We start from the raw sequence: 27,691 nt of genomic DNA on the forward strand, positions 1-27,691 counted from the left end.
TCAACAGAATCGAAAGCTTTTTTAAAATCGACGAACGCTACATACAATTTGTGTTTTCGGCGTGAAAGACGTTTTTGAATTATTGCATTTAATGTAAAGATGTGATCTGAAGTAGAATAGTTTTTTCGAAAACCGGCCTGAGTTTCTGGGATTAAGTCCCGCATATTTGCCCAATTTGTTATTCTATTATTTAATAAAGTTGTGAATATTTTGCCCAGAATACTCATAAGTGAGATGCCTCTATAGTTGTCAGGATCATCAAATTTCCCCTTCTTATGAAGAGGAACAATAATTGAAGAAGACCAGCTAGTTGGAAACATACCATTATCAAACAGTCTATTGAAACATTTTGTGAGAAATGGCATGATTACGAATTCCGAACATTTTATCATTTCTATGATGACATGATCAGGACCCGCCGTTTTCCCGTTTTTTAAATGTGATATAGCATTGGATATTTCATTTTCTGATATTGGTGATTCTAGAATAAATTTATCCACATCAGTGTAACATTCTGATGGTGAACTAACCATGTCATTTAAAACATCGTTATCTTGATCGATATCAAATACAGACTCGTTTGAGAATATTTTCTTAAAATGCATTAACCATTCAGTTTTGGGAATAGAATTTTGATGGTGCGGTCGGTTTTGTAAGAAGCGTATTTCTCTCCAGAATTTAGAAGGACATTTGATCGAACTGTTGAGTCTGTTTTGCCTTTGTTTGCAATATTTAGATTTAAATCTCCTACAGCAATTTTTAAACTTATTTCTCATTTTGCAATATTGCGTTCTATTCGAAACTGTGCGTTTACACCGAAATGCTCTGAGGGCCTTACGGGCATCACGCCTCGCTGATTTGCATTCCGCATTCAGTTGGGGCGTTCTATTACTGTTAGCATGTTTAACATTAACCTTTTTCTTCATACGCTCGGACGAGATTAAAATCATATGTACAAATTCATCAATAGCACCATCAATGTCAATATCAAGCATTGTATGTAAATGTTGACAACAGGACAACATTTTATCAGATAAATTATCGACAAAGTATTTACATAGCGAATCATTCCAAACAATCTTTTCTTTATCATAACAACCATCGGTCAGTTCATTTTCATTGTGTACATGTGGAAATTTACAAGTCAACTCCAGTGGGGAAATGGTCTGAGTCAATGCGATCTCCAATGTTAAACATCTCAATATACTGGAAAAAAAAACCCGTGAACAGATGATATAATCGTTCACGCTCGAGCCCTGATGATTACAAAAGGTATATTCTCCAAGCCTATCTCCAAAAGCTCTGCCATTGACAATAAACAATTGAAGTGCATAACACATATCTAATAAAATACGACCAAAACTATTTACAACTTTATCATGCGATTTGCGGTCATCGAGTGGGGTATCCCCTTCTTCACTATATTTTAGATGCTCATTTCCGATGTCATCATCAAAACTAACGTAATGGTTATTTCGCACGCCTGTGCGAGCATTCATATCTCCACAGAGTATTGTGATTGAATCACTGATTTCTGGAAGGGTTTCTATAAGAAACTGTTCGATTTGTTCAATGTTACATCTATAATCTCTGTTAGAATAGTACGGGGAACCCAGGGGTGGGATATAAGTGCACAGTAAGTTGATATCTTTTGCAACTGAAAATAACTTTTTAGGCAGTTTCAAGAAGATCAAATTGTCAACTTCTGGGGATAGTAAAGTGCACACTTTGCTTATAGAACGGTAGATACAAACACATACACCACCAGAAAGTCTACCACAACCAGATAGCTTTACTGCTGGGCTATAGAAAACGTCATAACCGTCCAACCAATTCATATTTGACATGTCGATAACAAACGTCTCAACAAGGCATATTATTTTGAATTTCCGAAGATATACTAAAAATTCACAGTCGTTTACTTTGTCCCTCAAACCGTTAACGTTCCAACACAAAAGGGAGAGAGTGGTATTGTTAGTCACGAGATCACTCTCGGAGTTAGTACTTGCGGTGTCATAGTCGATAGGTCCTTGTGAGATAATAACCGGGCCTTGGCCGCTGCCCTATGGGCGTGCCGAACGAGAAGGCGTCTTGCTTCTGTAAAGCACCTAATCGCCAGTACACATAGTCAGGCACCTAATCGAAAGTACACATAGTCAGGCACCTAGTCGCCAGGACACATAGTCAGGCACCTAATCGCCAGTACACATAGTCAGGAACCTAATTACTAGTACACATAGTCAGGCGCCTAGTCGCCAGTACACATAGTCAGGCACCTAATCGACAGTACACATAGTCAAGCACCTAATAGCTCGCACAGATAGTCAGGCACCTAATCGCCAGTACACATAGTCAGGCACCTAATCGCCAATACACATAGTCAGGCACCTAATCGCCAGGACATATAGTCAGTCTCCTCATTGCAAGTACACATAGTCAGGCACCTAATCGCCAGTACACATAGCCAGGCCCCTAATCGCAAGTACACATAGTCAGGCACTTCATCGTAAGTACACATAGTCAGGCACCAAATCGAGAGTACACATAGTCAAGCACCTAATAGCTCGCACAGATAGTCAGGCACCTAATCGCCAGTACACACAGTCAGGCACCTAATCGCCAATACACATAGTGAGGCACCTAATCGCCAGGACATATAGTCAGTGTCCTCATTGCAAGTACACATAGTCAGGCACCTAATCGCCAGTACACATAGCCAGGCCCCTAATCGCCAGTACACATAGTCAGGCACTTCATCGTAAGTACACATAGTCAGGCACCTAATCGCCAGTACACATAGTCAGGCATCTAATCGCCAGTACACATAGTCAGGCATCTAATCGCCAGTACACATAGTCAGGCACCTAATCGCCAGTACACATAGTCAGGCATCTAATCGCCAGTACACATAGTCAGGCATCGAATCGCCAGTACACATAGTCAGGCACTTCATCGTAAGTACACATAGTCAGGCACCTAATCGCCAGTACACATAGTCAGGCACCTAATCGCCAGTACACATAGCCAGGCCCCTAATCGCCAGTACACATAGTCAGGCACTTCATCGTAAGTACACATAGTCAGGCACCTAATCGCCAGTACACATAGTCAGGCACCTAATCGCCAGTACACATAGTCAGGCATCTAATCGCCAGTACACATAGTCGGGCACCTAATCGCCAGTACACATAGCCAGGCACCTAATCGCCAGTACACATAGCCAGGCATCTAATCGCCAGTACACATAGTCGGGCACCTAATCGCCAGTACACATAGTCGGGCACCTAATCGCCAGTACACATAGTCGGGCACCTAATCGACAGTACAGATAGTCAGGATAGTCAGGCACCTAAATCGCCAGTACACATAGTCAGGCACCTTATCGACAGTACATATAGTGAGGCACCTCATTGCAAGTACACATAGTCAGGCACCTAATCGCCAGGACATATAGTCAGTCTCCTCATTGCAAGTACACATAGTCAGGCACCTAATCGCCAGTACATATAGTCAGGCACCTCATTGCAAGTACACATAGTCAGGCACCTAATCGCCAGTACACATAGTCAGGCACCTAATCGCCAGTACACATAGTCAGGCACCTAATCACCAGTACACATAGTCAGGCACCTAATCGCCAGTACATATAGTCAGGAACCTAATCGCCAGTACATATAGTCAGGCACCTCATTGCAAGTACACATAGTCAGGCACCTCATCGCCAGTACACATAGTCAGGCACCTAATCCCCAGTACACATAGTCAGGCACCTAATCGCCAGTACACATAGTCAGGCACCTAATCCCCAGTACACATAGTCAGGCACCTAATCGCCAGTACACATAGTCAGGCACCTAATCGCCAGTACACATAGTTAGGCACCTAATCCCCAGTACACATAGTCAGGCACCTAATCGCCAGTACACATAGTCAGGCACCTAATCGCCAGTACATATAGTCAGGCACCTCATCGCAAGTACACATAGTCAGGCACCTAATCGCCAGTACACATAGTCAGGCACCTAATCGCCAGTACATATAGTCAGGCACCTAATCGCCAGTACACATAGTCAGGCACCTAATCGCGAGTACACCTAGTCAGGCACCTAATCGCCAGTACACATATTCAGGCACCTAATCGCCAGTACACATCATCAGGCACCTAATCGCCAGTAGTACACATAGTCAGGCACCTAATCGCCAGTACACATAGTCAGGCACCTAATCGCCAGTACACATAGTCAGGCACCTAATCGCCAGTACACATAGTCAGGCACCTAATCGCCAGTACAGATAGTCAGGCACCTAATCGCCAGTATACATAGTCAGGCACCTAGTCGCCAGTACACATAGTCAGGCACCTAATCGCTAGTACACATAGTCAGGCACCTAACCGCCAGTACAGATAGTCAGGCACCTAGTCGCCAGTACACACAGTCAGGTACCTAATCGCCAGTACACATAGCCAGGCACCTAATCGCCAGTACACATAGCCAGGCACCTAATCCCCAGTACACATAGTCAGGCACCTCATCGTCAGTACAGAAAGTCAGGCACCTAATCGCCAGTACACATAGTCAGGCACCTAATCGCCAGTATACATAGTCAGGCACCTCATCGCCAGTACACATAGTCAGGCACCTAATTCACAGTCCAGAGAGTCAGGCACATAATCGCTAGTACACATAGTCAAGTATCTAATCTTCAGGTACACATAGCCAGGCACCTAATCGCCAGTACACATAGTCAGACATCTATTGGCCAGTACACATAGCCAGGCACCTAATCTCCAGTACACATAGTCAGGCACCTAATCGCCAGTACACATAGTCAGGCACCTAATCGTCAGTACACATAGTCAGGCACCTAATCGTCAGTACACATAGTCAGGCACCTAATCGCCAGTACAGGTAGCCAGGCACCTAATCGCCAGTACAAATAGTCGGGATAATCAGGCACCTCATCGCCAGTACATATAGTCTGGCACCTAATCGCCAGTACACATAGTCAGGCACCTAATCGCCAGTACACATAGTCAGGCACCTAATCGCCAGTACACATAATCAGGCATCTATTGGCCAGTACACATAGCAAGGCACCTAATCTTCAGTACACATAGTCAGGCACCTAATCTTCAGCACACATAGTCAGGCACCTAATCTTCAGTACACATAGTCAGCCACCTAATCGCCAGTACACATAGTCAGGCACCTAATCGCCAATACACAGTCAGGCACCTAATCGCCAGTACACATAGTCAGGCTCCTAATCGCCAGTACACATAGTCATGCACCTGATCACCAGTACACATAGTCAGGCACCTAATTGCCAGCACACATAGCCAGGCACCTAATCGCCAGTACACATAGTCAGGCACCTAATCGCCAGTACACATAGTCAGGCAACTAATCGCCAGTACAGATAGTCAGGCACCTAACGCCAGTACACATAGTCAGGCACCTCATCGCCAGTACACAAAGTCAGGCACCTGATCGCCAGTACACATAGTCAGGCACCTAATTGACAGTACAGAGAGTCAGGCACATAATCGCTAGTACACATAGTCAGGCACCTAATCGCCAGTACACATAGTCAGCCACCTAATCGCCAGTACACATAGTCAGGCACCTAATCGCCAGTACACATAGTCAGGTACCTAATCTCCAGTACAGATAGCCAGGCACCTAATCGCCAGTACACATAGTCAGGCACCTAATCGAAAGTACACATAGTCAGGCACCTAATCGCCAGTACACATAGTCAGGCACCTAATCGCCAGTACAGATAGTCAGGCACCTAATCGCCAGTATACATAGTCAGGCACCTAGTCGCCAGTACACATAGTCAGGCACCTAATCGCTAGTACACATAGTCAGGCACCTAATCGCCAGTACACATAGTCAGGCACCTAATCGCCAGTATACATAGTCAGGCACGTCATCGCCAGTACACATAGCCAGGCACCTCATCGCCAGTACAAATAGTCAGGCACCTTATCGCCAGTACAGATAGTCAGGCACCTAATCGTCAGTACACATAGTCAGGAACCTCATCGCCAGTACACATAGTCAGGCACCCAATCGCCAGTACACATAGTCAGGCACCTGGTTGACAGTACAGAGAGTCAGGCACGTAATCGCTAGTACACATAGTCAGGCACCTAATCTTGAGGTACACATAGTCAGGCACCTAATCGCCAGTACACATAGTCAGGAATCTATTGGCCAGTACACATAGCCAGGTACTTAATCTCCAGTACACATAGTCAGGCACCTAATCGCCAGTACACATGGTCAGGCACCTAATCGCCAGTACACATAGTCAGGCACCTAATCGTCAGTACACATAGTCAGGCACCTAATCGCCAGTACACATAGTCAGGCACCTAATCGCCAGTACAGATAGCCAGGCACCTAATCACCAGTACACATAGTCAGGTACCTAATCGCCACTACACATAGTCAGGTACCTAATCGCCAGTACATATACTCAGGCACCTAATCGCCAGTACACATAGTCAGGCACCTAATCGCGAGTACACCTAGTCAGGCACCTAATCGCCAGGACACATATTCAGGCACCTAATCGCCAGTACACTTCATCAAGCACCTAATCGCCAGTACACATAGTCAGGCATCTAATCACCAGTACACATAGTCAGGCACCTAATCGTAAGTACACATAGTCAGGCACCTAATCGCCAGTACACATAGTCAGGCACCTAATCGCCAGTACAGATAGTCAGGCACCTAATCGCCAGTATACATAGTCAGGCACCTAGTCGCCAGTACACATAGTCAGGCACCTAATCGCTAGTACACATAGTCAGGCACCTAACCGCCAGTACAGATAGTCAGGCACCTAGTCGCCAGTACACACAGTCAGGTACCTAATCGCCAGTGCACATAGCCAGGCACCTAATCGCCAGTACACATAGCCAGGCACCTAATCCCCAGTACACATAGTCAGGCACCTCATCGTCAGTACAGAAAGTCAGGCACCTAATCGCCAGTACACATACTCAGGCACCTAATCGCCAGTATACATAGTCAGGCACCTCATCGCCAGTACACATAGTCAGGCACCTAATTCACAGTCCAGAGAGTCAGGCACATAATCGCTAGTACACATAGTCAAGTATCTAATCTTCAGGTACACATAGCCAGGCACCTAATCGCCAGTACACATAGTCAGACATCTATTGGCCAGTACACATAGCCAGGCACCTAATCTCCAGTACACATAGTCAGGCACCTAATCGCCAGTACACATAGTCAGGCACCTAATCGTCAGTACACATAGTCAGGCACCTAATCGTCAGTACACATAGTCAGGCACCTAATCGCCAGTACAGGTAGCCAGGCACCTAATCGCCAGTACAAATAGTCGGGATAATCAGGCACCTCATCGCCAGTACATATAGTCTGGCACCTAATCGCCAGTACACATAGTCAGGCACCTAATCGCCAGTACACATAGTCAGGCACCTAATCGCCAGTACACATAATCAGGCATCTATTGGCCAGTACACATAGCAAGGCACCTAATCTTCAGTACACATAGTCAGGCACCTAATCTTCAGCACACATAGTCAGGCACCTAGTCTTCAGTACACATAGTCAGCCACCTAATCGCCAGTACACATAGTCAGGCACCTAATCGCCAATACACAGTCAGGCACCTAATCGCCAGTACACATAGTCAGGCTCCTAATCGCCAGTACACATAGTCATGCACCTGATCACCAGTACACATAGTCAGGCACCTAATCGCCAGCACACATAGTCAGGCACCTAATCGCCAGTACACATTGTCAGGCACCTAATCGCCAGTACACATAGTCAGGCAACTAATCGCCAGTACAGATAGTCAGGCACCTAACGCCAGTACACATAGTCAGGCACCTCATCGCCAGTAGTACACAAAGTCAGGCACCTGATCGCCAGTACACATAGTCAGGCACCTAATTGACAGTACAGAGAGTCAGGCACATAATCGCTAGTACACATAGTCAGGCACCTAATCGCCAGTACACATAGTCAGCCACCTAATCGCCAGTACACATAGTCAGGCACCTAATCGCCAGTACACATAGTCAGGTACCTAATCGCCAGTACAGATAGCCAGGCACCTAATCGCCAGTACACATAGTCAGGCACCTAATCGAAAGTACACATAGTCAGGCACCTAATCGCCAGTACACATAGTCAGGCACCTAATCGCCAGTACAGATAGTCAGGCACCTAATCGCCAGTATACATAGTCAGGCACCTAGTCGCCAGTACACATAGTCAGGCACCTAATCGCTAGTACACATAGTCAGGCACCTAACCGCCAGTACACATAGTCAGGCACCTAGTCGCCAGTACACACAGTCAGCTACCTAATCGCCAGTGCACATAGCCAGGCACCTAATCGCCAGTACACATAGCCAGGCACCTAATCGCCAGTACACATAGTCAGGCACCTCATCGTCACTACAGATAGTCAGGCACCTAATCGCCAGTATACATAGTCAGGCACGTCATCGCCAGTACACATAGCCAGGCACCTCATCGCCAGTACAAATAGTCAGGCACCTTATCGCCAGTACAGATAGTCAGGCACCTAATCGTCAGTACACATAGTCAGGAACCTCATCGCCAGTACACATAGTCAGGCACCCAATCGCCAGTACACATAGTCAGGCACCTGATTGACAGTACAGAGAGTCAGGCACGTAATCGCTAGTACACATAGTCAGGCACCTAATCTTGAGGTACACATAGCCAGGCACCTAATCGCCAGTACACATAGTCAGGCACCTAATCGCCAGTACACATAGTCAGGCACTTAATCGCCAGTACACATAGTCAGGCACCTAATCGCCAGTACACATAGTCAGGCACCTAATCGCCAGTACACATAGTCAGGCACCTAATCGCCAGTACACATAGTCAGGCACCTAATCGCCAGTACACATAGTCAGGCACCTAATCGCCAGTACAGATAGCCAGGCACCTAATCGCCAGTACACATAGTCAGGCACCTAATCGCCAGTACACATAGTCAGGCACCTAATCGCCAGTACACATAGTCAGGCACCTAATCGCCAGTACACACAGTCAGGCACCTAATCGCCAGTACAAATAGTCAGGATAATCAGACACCTCATCGCCAGTACATATAGTCAGGCACCTAATCGCCAGTACACATAGTCAGGCACCTAATCGCCAGTACACATAGTCAGGCACCTAATCGCCAGTACACATAGTCAGGCATCTAATCGCCAGTACACATAGCCAGGCACCTAATCCCCAGTACACATAGTCAGGCACCTAATCGCTAGTACACATAGTCAGGCACCTAATCGCCAGTACACATAGTCAGGCACCTAATCGCCAGTACACATAGTCAGGCACCTAATCGCCAGTACACATAGTCAGGCACCTAATCGCCAGTACACATAGTCAGGCACCTAATCGCCAGTACACATAGTCAGGCACCTAATCGCCAGTACAGATAGTCAGGCACCTAATCGCCAGTACACATAGTCAGGCACCTAATCGCCAGTACACATAGTCAGGCACCTAATCGCCAGTACACATAGTCAGGCACCTAATCGCCAGTACACATAGTCAGGCACCTAATCGCCAGTACACATAGTCAGGCACCTAATCGCCAGTACACATAGTCAGGCACCTAATCGCCAGTACACATAGTCAGGCACCTAATCGCCAGTACACATAGTCAGGCATCTAATCGCCAGTACACATAGTCAGCCACCTAATCGTCAGTACACATAGTTAGGCACCTCATCGCCAGTACACATAGCCAGGCACCTAATCGCCAGTACACATAGTCAGGCACCTAATCGCAAGTACACATAGTCAGGCACCTAATCGCCAGTACAAATAGTCGGGATAATCAGGCACCTAATCAGGTCAGGCACCTAATCGCCAGTACACATAGTCAGGCACCTAATCGCCAGTACACATAGTCAGGCACCTAATCGCCAGTACACATAGTCAGGCACCTAATCGCCAGTACACATAGTCAGGCACCTAATCGCCAGTACACATAGTCAGGCACCTAATCGCCAGTACACATAGTCAGGCACCTAATCGCCAGTACACATAGTCAGGCACCTAATCGCCAGTACACATAGTCAGGCACCTAATCGCCAGTACACATAGTCAGGCACCTAATCGCCAGTACACATAGTCAGGCACCTAATCGCCAGTACACATAGTCAGGCACCTAATCGCCAGTACACATAGTCAGGCACCTAATCGCCAGTACACATAGTCAGGCACCTAATCGCCAGTACACATAGTCAGGCACCTAATCGCCAGTACACATAGTCAGGCACCTAATCGCCAGTACACATAGTCAGGCACCTAATCGTCAGTACACATAGTCAGGCACCTAATCGCCAGTACACATAGTCAGGCACCTAATCGCCAGTACACATAGTCAGGCACCTAATCGCCAGTACAAATAGTCAGGCACCTAATCGCCAGTACACATAGTCAGGCACCTAATCGCCAGTACACATAGTCAGGCACCTAATCGCCAGTACACATAGTCAGGCACCTAATCGCCAGTACACATAGTCAGGCACCTAATCGCCAGTACAGATAGTCAGGCACCTAATCGCCAGTACACATAGTCAGGCACCTAATCGCCAGTACACATAGCCAGGCACCTAATCGCCAGTACACATAGTCAGGCACCTATTGGCCAGTACACATAGTCAGGCACCTAATCGCCAGTACACATAGTCAGGCACCTAATCGCCAGTACACATAGTCAGGCACCTAATCGCCAGTACACATAGTCAGGCACCTAATCGCCAGTACACATAGTCAGGCACCTAATCGCCAGTACACATAGTCAGGCACCTAATCGCCAGTACACATAGTCAGGCACCTAATCGCCAGTACACATAGTCAGGCACCTAATCGCCAGTACACATAGTCAGGCACCTAATCGCCAGTACACATAGTCAGGCACCTAATCGCCAGTACACATAGTCAGGCACCTAATCGCCAGTACAAATAGTCAGGATAATCAGACACCTCATCGCCAGTACATATAGTCAGGCACCTAATCGCCAGTACACATAGTCAGGCACCTAATCGCCAGTACACATAGTCAGGCACCTAATCGCCAGTACACATAGTCAGGCACCTAATCGCCAGTACACATATAGCCAGGCACCTAATCGCCAGTACACATAGTCAGGCACCTAATCGCCAGTACACATAGTCAGGCACCTAATCGCCAGTACACATAGTCAGGCACCTAATCGCCAGTACACATAGTCAGGCACCTAATCGCCAGTACACATAGTCAGGCACCTAATCGCCAGTACACATAGTCAGGCACCTAATCGCCAGTACACATAGTCAGGCACCTAATCGCCAGTACACATAGTCAGGCACCTAATCGCCAGTACACATAGTCAGGCACCTAATCGCCAGTACACATAGTCAGGCACCTAATCGCCAGTACACATAGTCAGGCACCTAATCGCCAGTACACATAGTCAGGCACCTAATCGCCAGTACACATAGTCAGGCACCTAATCGCCAGTACACATAGTCAGGCACCTAATCGCCAGTACACATAGTCAGGCACCTAATCGCCAGTACACATAGTCAGGCACCTAATCGCCAGTACACATAGTCAGGCACCTAATCGCCAGTACACATAGTCAGGCACCTAATCGCCAGTACACATAGTCAGGCACCTAATCGCCAGTACACATAGTCAGGCACCTAATCGCCAGTACACATAGTCAGGCACCTAATCGCCAGTACACATAGTCAGGCACCTAATCGCCAGTACACATAGTCAGGCACCTAATCGCCAGTACACATAGTCAGGCACCTAATCGCCAGTACACATAGTCAGGCACCTAATCGCCAGGCACATCGCCAGTACACATAGTCAGGCACCTAATCGCCAGTACACATAGTCAGGCACCTAATCGCCAGTACACATAGTCAGGCACCTAATCGCCAGTACACATAGTCAGGCACCTAATCGCCAGTACACATAGTCAGGCACCTAATCGCCAGTACACATAGTCAGGCACCTAATCGCCAGTACACATAGTCAGGCACCTAATCGCCAGTACACATAGTCAGGCACCTAATCGCCAGTACACATAGTCAGGCACCTAATCGCCAGTACACATAGTCAGGCACCTAATCGCCAGTACACATAGTCAGGCACCTAATCGCCAGTAGTCAGGATAGTCAGGCACCTAATCGCCAGTACACATAGTCAGGCACCTAATCGCCAGTACACATAGTCAGGCACCTAATCGCCAGTACACATAGTCAGGCATCTATTGGCCAGTACACATAGCCAGGCACCTAATCGCCAGTACACATAGTCAGGCACCTAATCGCCAGTACACATAGTCAGGCACCTAATCGCCAGTACACATAGTCAGGCACCTAATCGCCAGTACACATAGTCAGGCACCTAATCGCCAGTACACATAGTCAGGCACCTAGTCGCCAGTACACATAGTCAGGCACCTAATCGCCAGTACACATAGTCAGGCACCTAATCGCCAGTACAGATAGTCAGGCACCTAGTCGCCAGTACACATAGTCAGGCACCTAATCGCCAGTACACATAGTCAGGCACCTAATCGCCAGTACACATAGTCAGGCACCTAATCGCCAGTACACATAGTCAGGCACCTAATCGCCAGTACACATAGTCAGGCACCTAATCGCCAGTACACATAGTCAGGCACCTAATCGCCAGTACACATAGTCAGGCACCTAATCGCCAGTACACATAGTCAGGCATCTATTGGCCAGTACACATAGTCAGCCACCTAATCGTCAGTACACATAGTTAGGCACCTCATCGCCAGTACACATAGCCAGGCACCTAATCGCCAGTACACATAGTCAGGCACCTAATCGCCAGTACACATAGTCAGGCATCTAATCGCCTGTACACATAGTCAGGCACCTAATCGCCAGTACACATAGTCAGGCACCTAATCGCCAGTACACATAGCCAGGCACCTAATCGCCAGTACACATAGTCACCCCTCTAACCCACTCACCTATCGCTGCTTCCTCAAGATTGAAAGTCGTACAATTGGTACCCTAGGCCTTGGAACATGTGCACCCCTCTGATAAGTGAAAATTATCACGACTCCAACGACCGAAAGCTATCAATACACTCTGTGTACCCTTCTGTCCACTCAACTCAACAAAAGTACTAGAATCTGTACTTTACTACAACAAGTGTTACAATATATTTGACAATACACCGAGCAGTGTTGTTCTTGCTAGGTACATGGCACTGCATATCCATCTCATGTAGTTATCCGCCATGTCGGTTGCAATGACGCCACGTGTACGCACACTACTGGTGTAGCGTGTGGCTCCCCGAGCTGGCATTGTACCAAACACTTGAGTCGGGCTATATTAAAGCCGTTTACCCGGCGGCGAGGCAGTCGTCTACCAAGCTGCGTGCTGTACAGTTGGATTGAACAATGGAGCTATCAACACTGGTATTCCTCATTCTTGTGCTGACTGCTGTCAGTGACGTGCAGGCTGTTCGCAAGCGTGGGACCTTGTCTGACCGGGTGAGAGTGATGGAAATGGAAATCAACGCTTGGAAAGGTACAGTTGGTAATCTTGTGGGTAAAATGTTTGACCGCTTTAAAGACTTGGAGTCGTCACTAAAAGAAGAACTGACCAGAACTTTCGTCCCTGCCCTAATAAAGCCCCTCGTCAAACAAGCCATTACCGACATCATGAATGAAGATTACATCGGGAACATGATCAGCGGGCATGTTCTCGAGGAGGTTCAAAGTTTGAAAACAAAAGTACAAAACACAAAGATAGAAATCAAGGCACTGGCACAAAGGTTGAGAAGTGTTGAACAGGAAAGAGATACATACAGGAAAAGTCTTGGAAAACTACGTGGAAGGTTGACCGAAGACATCCGTGTATTACAGCAGCAAGTGAACCAGACAGTTGCTGATCTGCGTGATGCCAGAACCACCACGTATCCTGGAACTACAGCAGGTGAGAGATTTAGTAAAGATTAGTCGCTTAATTAACGTTCCCTCTTGACATTCCAACCGGAAGATATGAGAATATTAACATGATTATTTCGTTTGAATTTAGCCAATGTTTTTTACAGTCATACTGCATACGTACTAAGTTTTGTCTTCTGCTTTGAAACAATATGTTGGAGGTAAACTTTCTGTATTTTTAGTGGAGACCTTTCATTTCCGAATATGACAGTGTTAAACTACTCTTATTTCAAATGCTTCTTGACCAATAAAATGTGTGAACACACAGGTTGTCATTACAGGACATGTCAACACAGGATTAACATAACATGTCAACATTGGGTTATTTGCTCAAGCACATTGTTTATTGGTCATGTAAGATAGTGTTGATTGGACATATATTTTATTGGGTGTGTGTACATATAGGTTATTGTGTATCTCAGCGGAGACTGAATTGGGCATCTGAACAAAAGGTTAACAGGACATGCCAATGGTGCATGACCTGCATAGAGTTTATTGGTTATGTCAAAAGGGGACAACGTAGGGCTTGGAAGGGCATTTAATACATAACACTACCACAATACACGACACGTGATCTGCTGACTGATTATTATATTACATTCTAAGATGCCTAGCGGTTAGAACAATCAGAAAACAAATACATTATCAGACAATGAAGGTAAAGTTTTTTGATGACGTAACAATTGAATGACGTTATCCCGTCACTGCGCCATTCTAGTGTGCCCCCTCGTAATCGAACCTTTTTACATTACATCACAATGTAAGCGACGTCAAGATGCATGTCAGTTGTCATCGCCTCGTACGGCCTCCTACAGTAAAGTACACCGTGTCATCCCCTTTCTTGGTTTGCACTTGCTTCACGCAGCTAACATCACTGGTGGAAACATTACGTTTATGTTTTACGACTCACAAGTTTTCAGCGACACGGAAACGTTCGCAATGTTTACATTCCCTCAATGCCATCGTGGAATGTCGCTTGACTACTCAGCTTCATCTGGATGTACAGATCGAAACTTGCGTTGGTAGTAGAAATGCGACGTTCATATTGCCCAATGTGGTTTACGTTAATGACAGATGTAATTAAAATAATTCAGAGAAGATATTTATTCCGAACGTAAACCGTCATCAAACTGTTATCATTTGGGTTTTTTTTCTGGTAACGTTCGTCTTAACGTAGGGGGCAGACACATCAATAGAACAGCGCGCCAGTTAGCCCTGTGCGGGGATTCTTTATTTAGGTCACCGACACCGTAGTTTGTTTTCTGCCTTAAATCAATCGTAATTATCCTTAGAAAGTATTAAATTTAGCATCTTAGAAAAGAAATTCAGTTTGCTCTACGAACTGTATTTCTTAATTACTACACTATCTTAGTTACATTATCAAAAAAAATGATGTCATATAAATTACAATTCCATCGTATTACTAACCTCACAAATGATCAGAAATATATTGAATCTGAGATAAGGTTACATATTTTGAGGTAAAATGTCATTAAATCTCAATGTATTTGGTGGTTGCATGAAAGCGAGAGTAGATAATCACTCTCGATACATGACAAGTACTTGTAACAGTCGCCCTCCATCTCTCGAATCCACAAATCTTGTGAACGCACCCAGGGTCTCGGTGGCTTGGAGAAGGGTTGGCAAGGGTGGGGCTGGTTCGTCACTATCAATTTCACTGTCGATACATGACAAGTTCTTGTAACAGTCGCCCTCCATCTCTCGATTCCACAAATCTTGTGAACGCACCCAGGGTCTCGGTGGCTTGGAGAAGGGTCTGCAAGGGTGGGGCTGGTTCGTCACTATCAATGTCACTGTCGATACATGACAAGTGCTTGTAACAGTCGCCCTCCATCTCTCGATTCCACAAATCTTGTGAACGCACCCAGGGTCTCGGTGGCTTGGAGAAGGGTTGGCAAGGGTGGGGCTGGTTCGTCACTGTCATTGACTCCTAATCCGTATTTCTCAGTCCGCAATTTAGAAACAACTCAACAATCACATGCTAGTCATGTGATTGCACAATCCCCTCATTGCTTCTCGGTATGTTTTGATTGGAAACTATAATCCGTTATCAGCAGTGTTTAGTCGTAACAGTGAGTACTTCCTAATTAATTCCTTCTTAATTAAACCTAATTAATCAAGTGACACCTTCAACTCAAATTGCCCTAATTAGTTTACACTACCGCATCTCTGTGATTGATGCCGCACCGTGTGTAAACATGTAGAAACAACCTCAGTTCAGAGGGATACTTGCCCATGAAAGGTAGGTGAATACCGAATTTTTTATTAATATCGAGTTAAAAGGGTAATTTTTCTTGTTGGGACCATGAAATTATATCAAGATGTCCGAAATATCGAGACATCCGTATCAAGTTAAAAGAGCTTGAATGATAAAATATGAAGGATTTTGCAGGGACCGAGATGTTATATCGACACATCCGAGATATCGGGTTATCAGTGTTCGACACAAAGGTGCTCGACTGTATAAACAATTCATTCACATATTTTAACTACAACATATCATAATGTTATAATGCTCACACCAGCTGAATATCCAGGAAAACCAGCCAACCTGACACACACACGCAATTGGTTGCAATCTCCCAACTTTCAAATCAGTCCTTATATAGCCCCAAACTATAATACCCGACTTGATTGACCCCCAACTTTCCAGATACATACAATGGTCTCCCATATTCCCATATGGTATTCTGAATAGGCTTATGACTTATGGACACTGTGTCTGAACATAAATATCTCGGTATCTATTTCACACCTAGACTGAGTTGGGGAATACCTGTCTACACTTAGCACAACAGGCTCAGAAAAACACAGTTTGTCTTTCATTATAAGCTCAATGTAAGTACTTTCACAGAATGATCGCAGCTATTTACATCTAAGCATGTGACGTCTAATGATATCCACATATGACGTGTTTTCAAAGGGGGCATATATATTTTTGTAAACAAATATTGGGAGTTTTGTGATACAAACAATCGGAGAATTACTACAATTTAAGGAGGCGGTAACAGTTCCTCCCTTTCCCCCATCCCGAATAATATTTATTAATTAATATATACTAAAATTATTAACAAAACCTAACACAACAATTACTTTAGAAATCACAAAAATGACTAAAAGTCCATAACTTAGTTAGGTTTAGGGTTGGGGGAACGGAAGGAACTCTTTCCAGGGAAGCATCCGATATGCTTATAATACAATTGTCGTCCATGTCATGCCACAGGTAACACGAAATGTGTTGTATGGGACGATTAGAAATATTTCCATATAGAGTTGTTGATAAGTACAAGCAGTCGAGCGCCAAACGTTGCCATGCTCCTAACCTGACACGTCACAATGACGTCATAGCTGGCAGCTTTGCGGTCGTGGTGTCGCCAGTCAAGGCATTTCATAGCTAGCAGTGAGATGTGTCGCTCGTGTTAGGACGTTATTGGTGGGTAAGTTCTCAGTTTCTACTTTTTTAACTGATTTAGGAAATTTGATGAAATAGTGTAAATGTACATTGTACGTCTACTGTAAAGCTGTATGAATGTTGTAGGAACCAAGTGCTTGCTTCACACAATGTTTACACCAGACCTGTGTTTAGCTTGTCACCTGCGGGGGACGATGGAAGGTCATGGTAAACATAACAACGCCTGATAGACTTGTTATATTTGATCAAATGATGTGCTCTTTCTTAGCGCTATGCTTTGACCTGATTGCATTTACCTCTGTCACGGAAGACTTTATGAGAATGTTTGAAATCTTTCCAGTCAAATATTTAATTTACACTGTAATTTCATTTCTTTTTATTCTGCGTCAATGAATAGTTGCATTGCATTGAAATACACCCCGCTATATAGCACACGGTGAAACGTATCAGTTAAAATCGGTTTACAATGAAGACCTGTAGAGTTGCCTTTTTTAACAATGAAACCTTAAATGTGGAACACATGCATTTCTGCAACATTTTTTTTAAAAAGCAATAAATTATGGAAGGGCAAGTACGCTTTATTCTCGTTATTTCTAATATTGAAACAGACGGAGAATGTCACTCCGACAGCGACAAGTCTATCTTGACCACCACACACTTTCACGTGTTTGTACCCTTGTTGTTTATCAAAGCACATTGCTTCCATCGACAAGTACGGCTGTGTCAGCTGCAGTTTCCGCCTCAGGTAGTAGTTGTGTGAGAATTGCACTGCCGCCATCGTTCGGTATGCTGACATTTTCTGCGCGCTTGACAAAGTTTGCCTGACACTTTGTGACTAAATTAAAACTGTGTTGCACAAACAGGAAGTCAAAAGGCGAAACCGCATTATTAGTGGTTCGTGTCGTTTGCTGTTGTTTCACTATGTAGTAACTATTTCAAGCATTTTGTATCAATATGTGATGCTTAAATTGTATTTATGAATATTTCTTTCGTCAGATATCTGTGATTTTTTGTCGACAACGTTTCAAATTTTGTTTAGTTTCAAATTTGTGCCCAATGTGATGAGAGAGTGTACCCGCCATTGAACACTAAACTTTAAATCTGCTTCACATTAGAATTTATGGAATTGCCTAAAATACCATGTACAAAAATAAACAACTAGGGTGGGGACATCAAGGAAAGGCATTTTTGAAATTCCAGTTACGGTTAATGAATTCAAACTTAAAAAAAGGTGGTCATTCCAGAAAGAGGAATTATAATTAGGTATAAGTGCAGATGTTTTTGTTTGTTTATTTATTGTTTTCTTTCAATGTAATAATGTAAATATGTTTATACTGAAAGTAGCCGTAGAATTTGCTTGACACTAGCCTAACCCTAACCTAACCCTGAGGACAAACAGATCCTTTAGTTACACTGTTCATGTTTATATTTCAAAACAGCATAACAATCTATTCAGTTACTACATTTCAACAAAGAGGAGCATCTCAGCTGCTGGGACACAGTCAGTGCAACGCTTATTACACTTACTGAATCAAACTGTAAAAATATATGTAGGAAATGTTCTTTTTCTCTCCTGCAGAGACACGGGGTCTTGATGAACGGGTATCTCAATCAAACCAAACCATATATATTTAATACTTCTGCTATAACAGATGTATTTGGAATTTATCCACACATAATACTGAAAGGCAAAACATTGTGGAAAGCGAAAACTGAGGCCAGTAGTAATAACAATGCTTATGTGCTATGCATAGTTTTCTGAATATAATATTCCCTGTTTCAGCCTCCACTGACCCGACCCAGAACAACACGGTTCGACCATCGCCAGTGACAACACAAGACTCTGATCTACAGGGTAGGTGTGAAAACCCAGCAGACAGGGACGTCAGTCCTTAATTCTCCGTCCATTTAACAGAGTGGAGTATATATACCCGTGGAGATTCTGACTTGAGGTCACAGGATTTCAAACTGCCACTTAAGGAAGGATTTCAAACTGTTAAAAATAATTTAGGGAGTGTTACTCTTTTCCTGCATAGACATGCGGTCTCGATGGAGAATTATCTCAGTTAAATTGAACGATATATATTTAATACTTCTTTCATAAGATATGTATTTAGAATTTAAGCATACATAATACTGAAAGGCGAAGCATTATGTGGAAAGGCGAAAACTGAGCCAGCAGTAGAAATGCTGATGTGCTATGTATAGTTTTCTGAACAACATATTCCCTGTTTCAGCCTCGACAACCGACGTGAGTGATGATCTGACACCGAGCAAGACGGTTCCACCCACGCCAGTGACGACACAAGACTCCCACGGTAGGTGGAAAACCCAGCAGACAAGAAGCTCAGTGGTGTCGATCGACGTTCATGTTGTCAGTCACAGGATTCCTTGAACCAGATTATTATGCTGAGGTCGCCATCAGACAGCTGGAATACTGCTGAGTGTGGCGTCAAACACCAACCAAAACACTGTGACATAAACCAACGTTATATCTTATTACCCTAAAACCAAACAACAGTTGTACTGCGCTACTTGTAAAGTTCAACAAACATCAACACTCTCCAGCCGAACACAAGATATTGCTACAACTTCTGGCTCTAACAGAAAGTTCTGTATTAAACACACCATCGTTTATCCCAGAAACCACATGTTGACATTCCCGCCATGTTGTATTGTTGTCAGCCATGATGGAATTGTTTAAACGATGCAGCAATGTCCGAGTCACGTATCAACATGATGAAGACATTGTAGATGTGTGACACAGATGTCTGATGTTTACTTTGTGTTGCAGCGACTCCATCACCAGCAGCAGGCCGCCGCCTCTACTCCGCCAGCTACAACGGTGACCTGGAGACAGTGAAGCGGATCCTGGCAGCGGGTCACGTGGACGTCAACACGAGAGGAGGCTACAGCAGCACACCGGTGATGGCGGCAGCAGTGAGGGGACACAGCGATGTGGTGGAGTTCCTGGTGGGTAGAGGGGCTGATGTGTCGCTGGTGGACAGTGACGGTAACAACGTCCTTCACTTCGCCTGTTGGGGTGGAGACCTGGAGATCGTGAAGCTGATCCTGTCACAGAACGTGCTGGACATCAACGCCAGGAACAACGACAGGAAGACAGCGGTCGACTGGGCGAGACTCCAGGGACATCAGCGAGTGGCGGACTTCCTGGTGTCACGTGGTGGACACTGAAGTCGGTGTCGGTGTGGACGGTGACGGTGCACATGTCGTTACTGACACTGACGCAGTGTGTGCCGTCCATGTTGTCGTGTGTCACGATTCACGTGATTTCCTTTTTTCTTCCTGAATATAAATAAAACTTGTTGAATGTATTTTCAGACATTTTGTCATTTGTTGTGTTTGGAACCTCGCAGGATCAGGTAAGAAAATTGTGAAGTGAGTGTAAACATGAACGGTGAGTGATTGTACGTAAACGTCACCCGTTTTAACATAATTCTGTGTTAATTTTGTTCTGAGAATATCGCGAATTGTGAAACCGACAACAACAAACTGTTTGTTTACATGTCGCTACACTCTGTGACCTCAGACTGAGCTGACATGGCGCCATTTGTACAGTGACAGTGACGTCACACTGCTGGTGACGTCACAGGTATACACTGAGGTGCCCGGCCGTCTTCTCAGCCAGAGCGGCGCAATGCTGGCTTCATGCCAGACAACACAAAACACAGTGTTAGTCAAATACCATGTGGTCGGTGTCGTTTAACAAAGGAAGAATGGACATATGTAGCTGATTACTGCTGAGATTTAACCCTTTTGGTGCCACAGGGACATGCACCCCTTCTACAGTGACTGTATGTTGTAAATGTAAATATCGGATATTTACCCGTTGAACTGAATTTGAAAAATAGCTAATTACTGATCATTGGCAAGTGTTTGTCAAGTCGCCAATGATTATGCTGGAACCTAGCCTATAACCTTGGAGTAACCTTTAAATCGTCTTGGGGGCAGGCAAACACAAACGCCGGAGTAAGCCTTCCTTTATATTTAATAGTGAGTGAGTTAGCTTAGTTTTACGCCCCTTTTAGCAATATTTCCGCAATATCACGACCGGGGACACCAGAAATGGGCTTCACACATTGTACTCATGTGGGGAATTGAACCCGGGATTTCGGCGTCACGAGCGAACGCTTCAACCACAAAGCTACCCATTCGGCCCTATTTGACAGTGTTTAGAAAATCCTGTTTCACGAGAGGTCTTCATGAAACGCCCATTACATCGCACGTGTTTAACATTCAGTTGCAACACACACATCCCTGAATTCTTCACATATTTAAAAATCAAATGACTGATGGTCTTTGTTACCCGTTCAGATAGTGTTGATAATATTAACCCCCTGGATGCCGTTCAAATAGTGTTGATGATATTAACTCCCTGGATGCCGTTCAAATAGTGTTGATGATATTAACCCCCTGGATGCCGTTCAAATAGTGTTGATGATATTAACCCCCTGGATGCCGTTCAAATAGTGTTGATGATATTAACACCCTGGATGACGTTCAAATAGTGTTGATGATATTAACCCCCTGGATGCCGTTCAAATAGTGTTGATGATATTAACCCCCTGGATGCCGTTCAAATATTGTTGATGATATTAACACCCTGGATGACGTTCAAATAGTGTTGATGATATTAACACCCTGGATGACGGGTTTTGTCTGAAGAGTGAACGTTTGGTGAGAATCGTGCTCACGCAGCCCTACATCTATCTTGGGCGATAAAATTATACAGAAATGTAGAATATTCAATTCAATTTCCAACCCGATGGTATAAATTCAAATACTTACTGTAGATACTGAACCGGCTTGCACAAATAAACCCTACTAAGTGCTGTCTAAAGTTTATGTTCATTTTCCTTAATAACTATCCCAAAGTGGATGGTTGGAAAGATGGTCGTCTCAGGACCTTCGGGTGTGCTTCTTTTGTACTTATATAAAACTGCAGTGATGTTATTGAAAAAAAAAAAATATCATGTATATAACGTCTGCGACCTTTCGGCGACACGGGGTTTTCTATAAAATTCTCTAACATCTGGATATATGTTCAGAAATAAACAATGGAGAAATTATTGTCTAGATATATGCTATTAGGTTTTGTACAGTTTTTTTCAAATATACACATCGTTAAGTGTTCGCCATAACATCACTGTTTCGCTCGCAGTACCTTTCGACGATTTGCCTTCACGCTCCTGTGCGTCAAAAACGTGAAAGTTCAAAAGCGGCAACGTCGAAATAAACACTTAGCTAATAATTCAATAATGTCGATAGATATTGTGGGAGCTAACAGACAAGACTAATGTGCCACCAAGAACACGTTTAAATACTTAAAACATTTGCTTCTTCGATCAAAATAACATTGTAAAAATCTGTAAATACATTGAATTCACGTTTCACAAGAAGGCCCGTTCACGTTTTGTGTCAAATCGGATCCCGTTTGCTACAGTTTTCGCGCACTACATGAGGCGACTTGGCAGCACAAAGCTATGGGAAATGTTTGGTTGAAAACATCAGCATGTACCATTGTATCAAAGGCGATGCATGTCACATGACACAATCTATTTCAAGATTTCGCAACTGGAAGAAACTGTTTGCTTGTAACTTGATCGCGATTGTGAGGTCTCGTATCATGTTGTTTCTTAGCCGAGAGCCGCGATGTGGTCCTATACAGGCAAGACATGACCCTGCATCGCGGCCGAGAACACCACCTTCATTAATCCTATTCAGATTCTAGTGGCCGATTACGCCTCGTATTTTCTTGAGATTTTTAAAATATATTTCCTGTGGGTTTTTGACTGAAAAGTCGATATCGATGTACTCCCAGATAATTTCCCTATACATACATGTAACTGTCATATTTTTGTGATCATACATTTAGATATTAATGGGCCTGAAACCCGTTGAGGTCTTGTTTCAACGATAGCGAGCTGACATGTTGACATGTTGCGCATGCGCCAAATTTCTATTGTCCGGACATAGTGAGAACATTCTTCATTAGCGGTACGCAATACTCACTCTCGACTCCCGTTTCGCGCGCTCGTACTTTGGGTGAATCACACTTATGTATATTATATTTATCTGTATTTATGTCATAATTTACAGATTTTCCTCGCAGAGAGGATTACATTCATATCTCTACAAAAAGATGTGTCCATGGGATCTAGTAGATTTATTAATATACAACGCAGTGCACAGAAGACTAACCCCATGGATACCAAGGTTTATTTTCTCTTAAGTTGTGAAAAATGAACGTTGAGCGACAATTGCGTTAGTGATGCACTGCTTCTAGCTACGGCTATAACACAGATATGTAAAGTATTTAATTTCCTATCCGGTGATGTAAATTTGAAGCACCAATACACAGGTGGTTTGGAAAGTAGACTTTGTTAAAGGTTGTCCGCAATTTTGCTATGCGTTGAACAGCAGTAAATGTCTTCGTTTACAGCGCGACGATTTCTTTATTTGGCATCTTTAATGAAACTTTGTGCGCATAAAATACTGCGTGATCTCTGAACGACATAAAAACATATGACATGGATTTTTGTATGCTTATGTATAACTTTCTACGTTCAATGTGAAAAATGGCTTGACGAAAGTTGATTCTCCTATGACGTGAAGCGACGACAGAGAGGACACACACACACACAAACACAAACACACACACATATATACACGATGATCCAATCTTTTTCAATACAAAAATCCACATTGTAACCGGATAAGTTTTGTTATTATCACAAATTATAAAGAATTAGGAAATCGCACATGAGAAACGAGGTAATAGCTAAATGGATGGTCCTATCTACATAGAAATTAGTTGTTAGATTCCCAAACTCTCTTGATTATGTAGATGTATTTTGACATACGTTGCATCCTTATTAACAGGGATCGAGCCTCAAATGTAATGAAATTTCTGAAAATACGACACCACAATAGTTGCATGTTGTAAATTTTTTGGCAACGCCGGAGAAAGATGACATCTGTATATTGTTTAGTATATATCTCACCTAATTTCCGTTCAAGGTATAGAAATCTCGGTTTATCATAGTATCAAATGTTTTTAGCTATCATTAGATCTTATATTCGTAATCTGATGGAGAAGAAGTGAGTGAGTATTGCTTTACGCTACTTTTAGCAATATTCCAGCAATATCACGGCGGGGGACACCAGAAATGGGTTTCCCACATTGTGGCAGAATAAGTTGGACATGTGCACTGAAGTAGGTATCAATAAATTACATTCAATAAAACCAACTATCGGTTGACGAGGTTATTATGCGAAGATGTCGTATTGGCCACACAAGATATACGCATTAATATTTACTAAAAGGTGAGGATCCTCCGCTTAGTGTCCCTCGTGATGAAAGAATCGCAGCCAAACATGACCTGCTTGACTGTTTATTTTTCCATCACAAAGGATAAATATTTCAGTGCCAAAACAGTTAAAGATCTCTTTTATAATGTTAACTGTCATTTATTTATTGATGTTATAAAAGAAATTGACCTGATTGATAAAGTTTGATTGATCTGTTTTGTAGATACATGTATATGCATTTTTTATATAGTCGACGTCTCGTCCGTCCGTCCGAAATCATTTTGTTTCCGGAGCATAACTCAAAAACCGTTCAATATTTTTCAACCCAAATTGGTAGGTATATTAAACAGAACCTAAAGTGGTGCCCTTTGCTACTTACAATTTTTTGTCATTTTTATGTTTCGCGGTTTCCATGGAAACGATTCGAACTTTGTCTCAAAAGGAGGGGTGCGCTTCGTTTCCTGAACACAACTCGAAAACCGTCCAATATCTTTCAACAGAACTTATTAGATATATGAGACATACCCGAAAGTGGTTCCTTTTTCTATTTGCGGATTTTGGACATTCATATTTTTCCCGGTTTCCATGTAAACGATTCTGACTTAGTCTAAAAGAAAATCAAGTTGGACTTTAATTAGCTGTCAAATGATCTTCTTCTTGTTGAAAAATATTGAACGGTTTTTTAATTAAGACTCTGGAAACAAAATTACATGCCTTGGGTTGGGTTGGGAGTGATAAATGAATTGTTTTAGTCACGATATGGCTAAAATATTGCCCGTGTGACTATAATCTTTACTCACTCACTCACCATTTGAATAATGTCCTGGATAGATAAACGATTGGATAGTTTACCATGTATCTTACTGTGTACAACGCGCGCACTTGTTTCGCTTCGGTTTCGCGAAAATCAAAGAAAATATTTCAAAATATAATATTTATGTTCCAATATTATGACCGGGTCGGGTCTCTGATTGTTCATTATCATGTGGCTACTCTCTTCATTATCATGTGGCTACTCTCTTCATTATCATGTGGCTACTCTCTTCATTATCATGTGGCTACTCTCTTCATTATCATATGGCTACTCTCTTCATTATCATGTGGCTACTCTCTTCATTATCATATGGCTACTCTCTTCATTATCATGTGGCTACTCTCTTCATTATCATGTGGCTACTCTCTTCATTATCATGTGGCTACTCTCTTCATAATTATACGAAGAAAGGTGAACTCATAAATACTCCTTTGGTACGGAACTATCAGAGGGATGCTTGCGATTGGGCAAAATGAGGACATGTCATGTTTTTTTATTTTTTGGTACAGTTCTTGCAGAAATAAAGTGAACAGTTTAATATCATGTCATGGGATTATTGGCAATATATAGTGATTACGCCGTGTATATTATAAAAAAACAAAACGAGTATATCGTTAAACGTTTGTGACAAGCGCGCACCTAGTGAATCATTAAACACCATTGTCAATAAAAAGATATAATATATTTCATAACCATGATAATTCCTTTTAAATATGTATGTATATACATTTAAACATATATTAATAACTTTCCTAAAGTAAAACATTCTGTTGTACTAATATATACTTTAAATTATATTCCTTTGAGAACATACAGATCTTATCAAATCTATAAAACAATATATGGAAAGAATCTGTATCATTTGATAGCATATTGGAAGAACCATTCTATCCATGTAACCTCAGAACTTTATACATGGAGGGAAAAGTATGCAGATTAATCTATGCTGTTGTGTAATAGATATTGCCTTAAAGGGAAAAAATAGTCAATAACAATGGCAAACTGATATCTATACTGAAATATCGAAATATAATTGGATGGAAAACTATTTACCGTTAAGAACAAACGAATAAGACAAAGTTAAGATAATTCCAACACCATATTATTCATAGACAACAGATAAAAACATGTTCATACATAAAATTGTAGCATATTTTCTGTATTCTTTGTGCTGCAACTGAAAATATCATTCGTTTGTTATTTGAATGTACACAGGTAAAACTATTGAGACACAACCTTATAAAATAGACAGAAAATAAATCCGGTACTAAACTAAAAGTAGAATAGAATCACATCATTTTTTTGATTTAAAGAAAAAAAATGTAATCACGTCTGAATTGCATATACCTTGCAACAAACATTACGTATACACAAAAAATTATCTCCATAATAGTACCTTTGCACCACGTTGTATATTAATAAATCTGCTTGATTTCATGGACACATCTTTTTGTAGAGATATGAATGGAATCCTCTCTGCAAGGAAAATCTGTAAATTATGACATAAAAGCAGATAAATTTAACATACATTAAGTGTGATTCACCCAAAGTACGAGCGCGCGAAACGGAAGGCAAGAGTGAGTATTGCGTACCGCTAATGAAGAATGTCCTCCGATACTGACTATAGAAATTTGTCGCATGCACACAACATGTCAACATGTCAGCTCGTTATCGTTAAAACAAGACCTCAACGGGTTTCAGGCCCATTAATATCTAAATATATGATCACAAAAATATGACAGTTACATGTATGTAAAGGAAAATTATCTGGGAGTATCAGTCAAAAACCCACAGGAAATACGAGGGGTAATCGGCCACTAGAATCTGAATAGGATTAATGAAGGTGGTGTTCTCGGCCGCGATGCAGGGTCATGTCTTGCCTGTATAGGACCACATCGCGGCTCTCGGCTAAGAAACAACATGACACGAGACCTCACAATCGCGATCAAGTTACAAGCAAACACATCTTATATATCACCAGTAGACCTTAGGGCAACACATCTTATATATCACCAGTAGACCTTAGGGCAACACATCATATATATCACCA

At 43.1% G+C, this 27,691-nt stretch overlaps 1 protein-coding gene across 3 annotated transcripts; it reads left to right on the plus strand.

Moving 5' to 3' along the window:
- The first annotated feature begins 13,461 nt into the window (after positions 1 to 13,461).
- On the plus strand, positions 13,462 to 20,830 carry LOC124290109 (alpha-latrocrustotoxin-Lt1a-like). Of its 3 annotated transcripts, none has more exons than XM_046726802.1 (4): positions 13,462 to 14,051; positions 19,279 to 19,350; positions 19,733 to 19,873; positions 20,290 to 20,830. In XM_046726802.1, the coding sequence occupies exons 1-4, from the start codon at positions 13,514 to 13,516 to the stop codon at positions 20,688 to 20,690; spliced, it is 1,152 nt and encodes a 383-aa protein (XP_046582758.1). In that variant the 5' UTR covers positions 13,462 to 13,513; the 3' UTR covers positions 20,691 to 20,830. The 3 variants fall into 3 exon arrangements, with proteins under 3 accessions (XP_046582758.1, XP_046582760.1, XP_046582759.1); XM_046726803.1 differs by having other exon boundaries at positions 13,464 to 14,051; positions 19,733 to 19,813; XM_046726804.1 differs by lacking the exon at positions 19,733 to 19,873 and having other exon boundaries at positions 13,463 to 14,051.
- The last annotated feature ends 6,861 nt before the right edge of the window (positions 20,831 to 27,691 follow it).

This window comes from Haliotis rubra, unplaced genomic scaffold, assembly GCF_003918875.1.
Source record: "Haliotis rubra isolate DU_JTF1 unplaced genomic scaffold, ASM391887v1 Scf457, whole genome shotgun sequence".
Lineage (NCBI taxonomy): Eukaryota > Metazoa > Mollusca > Gastropoda > Lepetellida > Haliotidae > Haliotis > Haliotis rubra.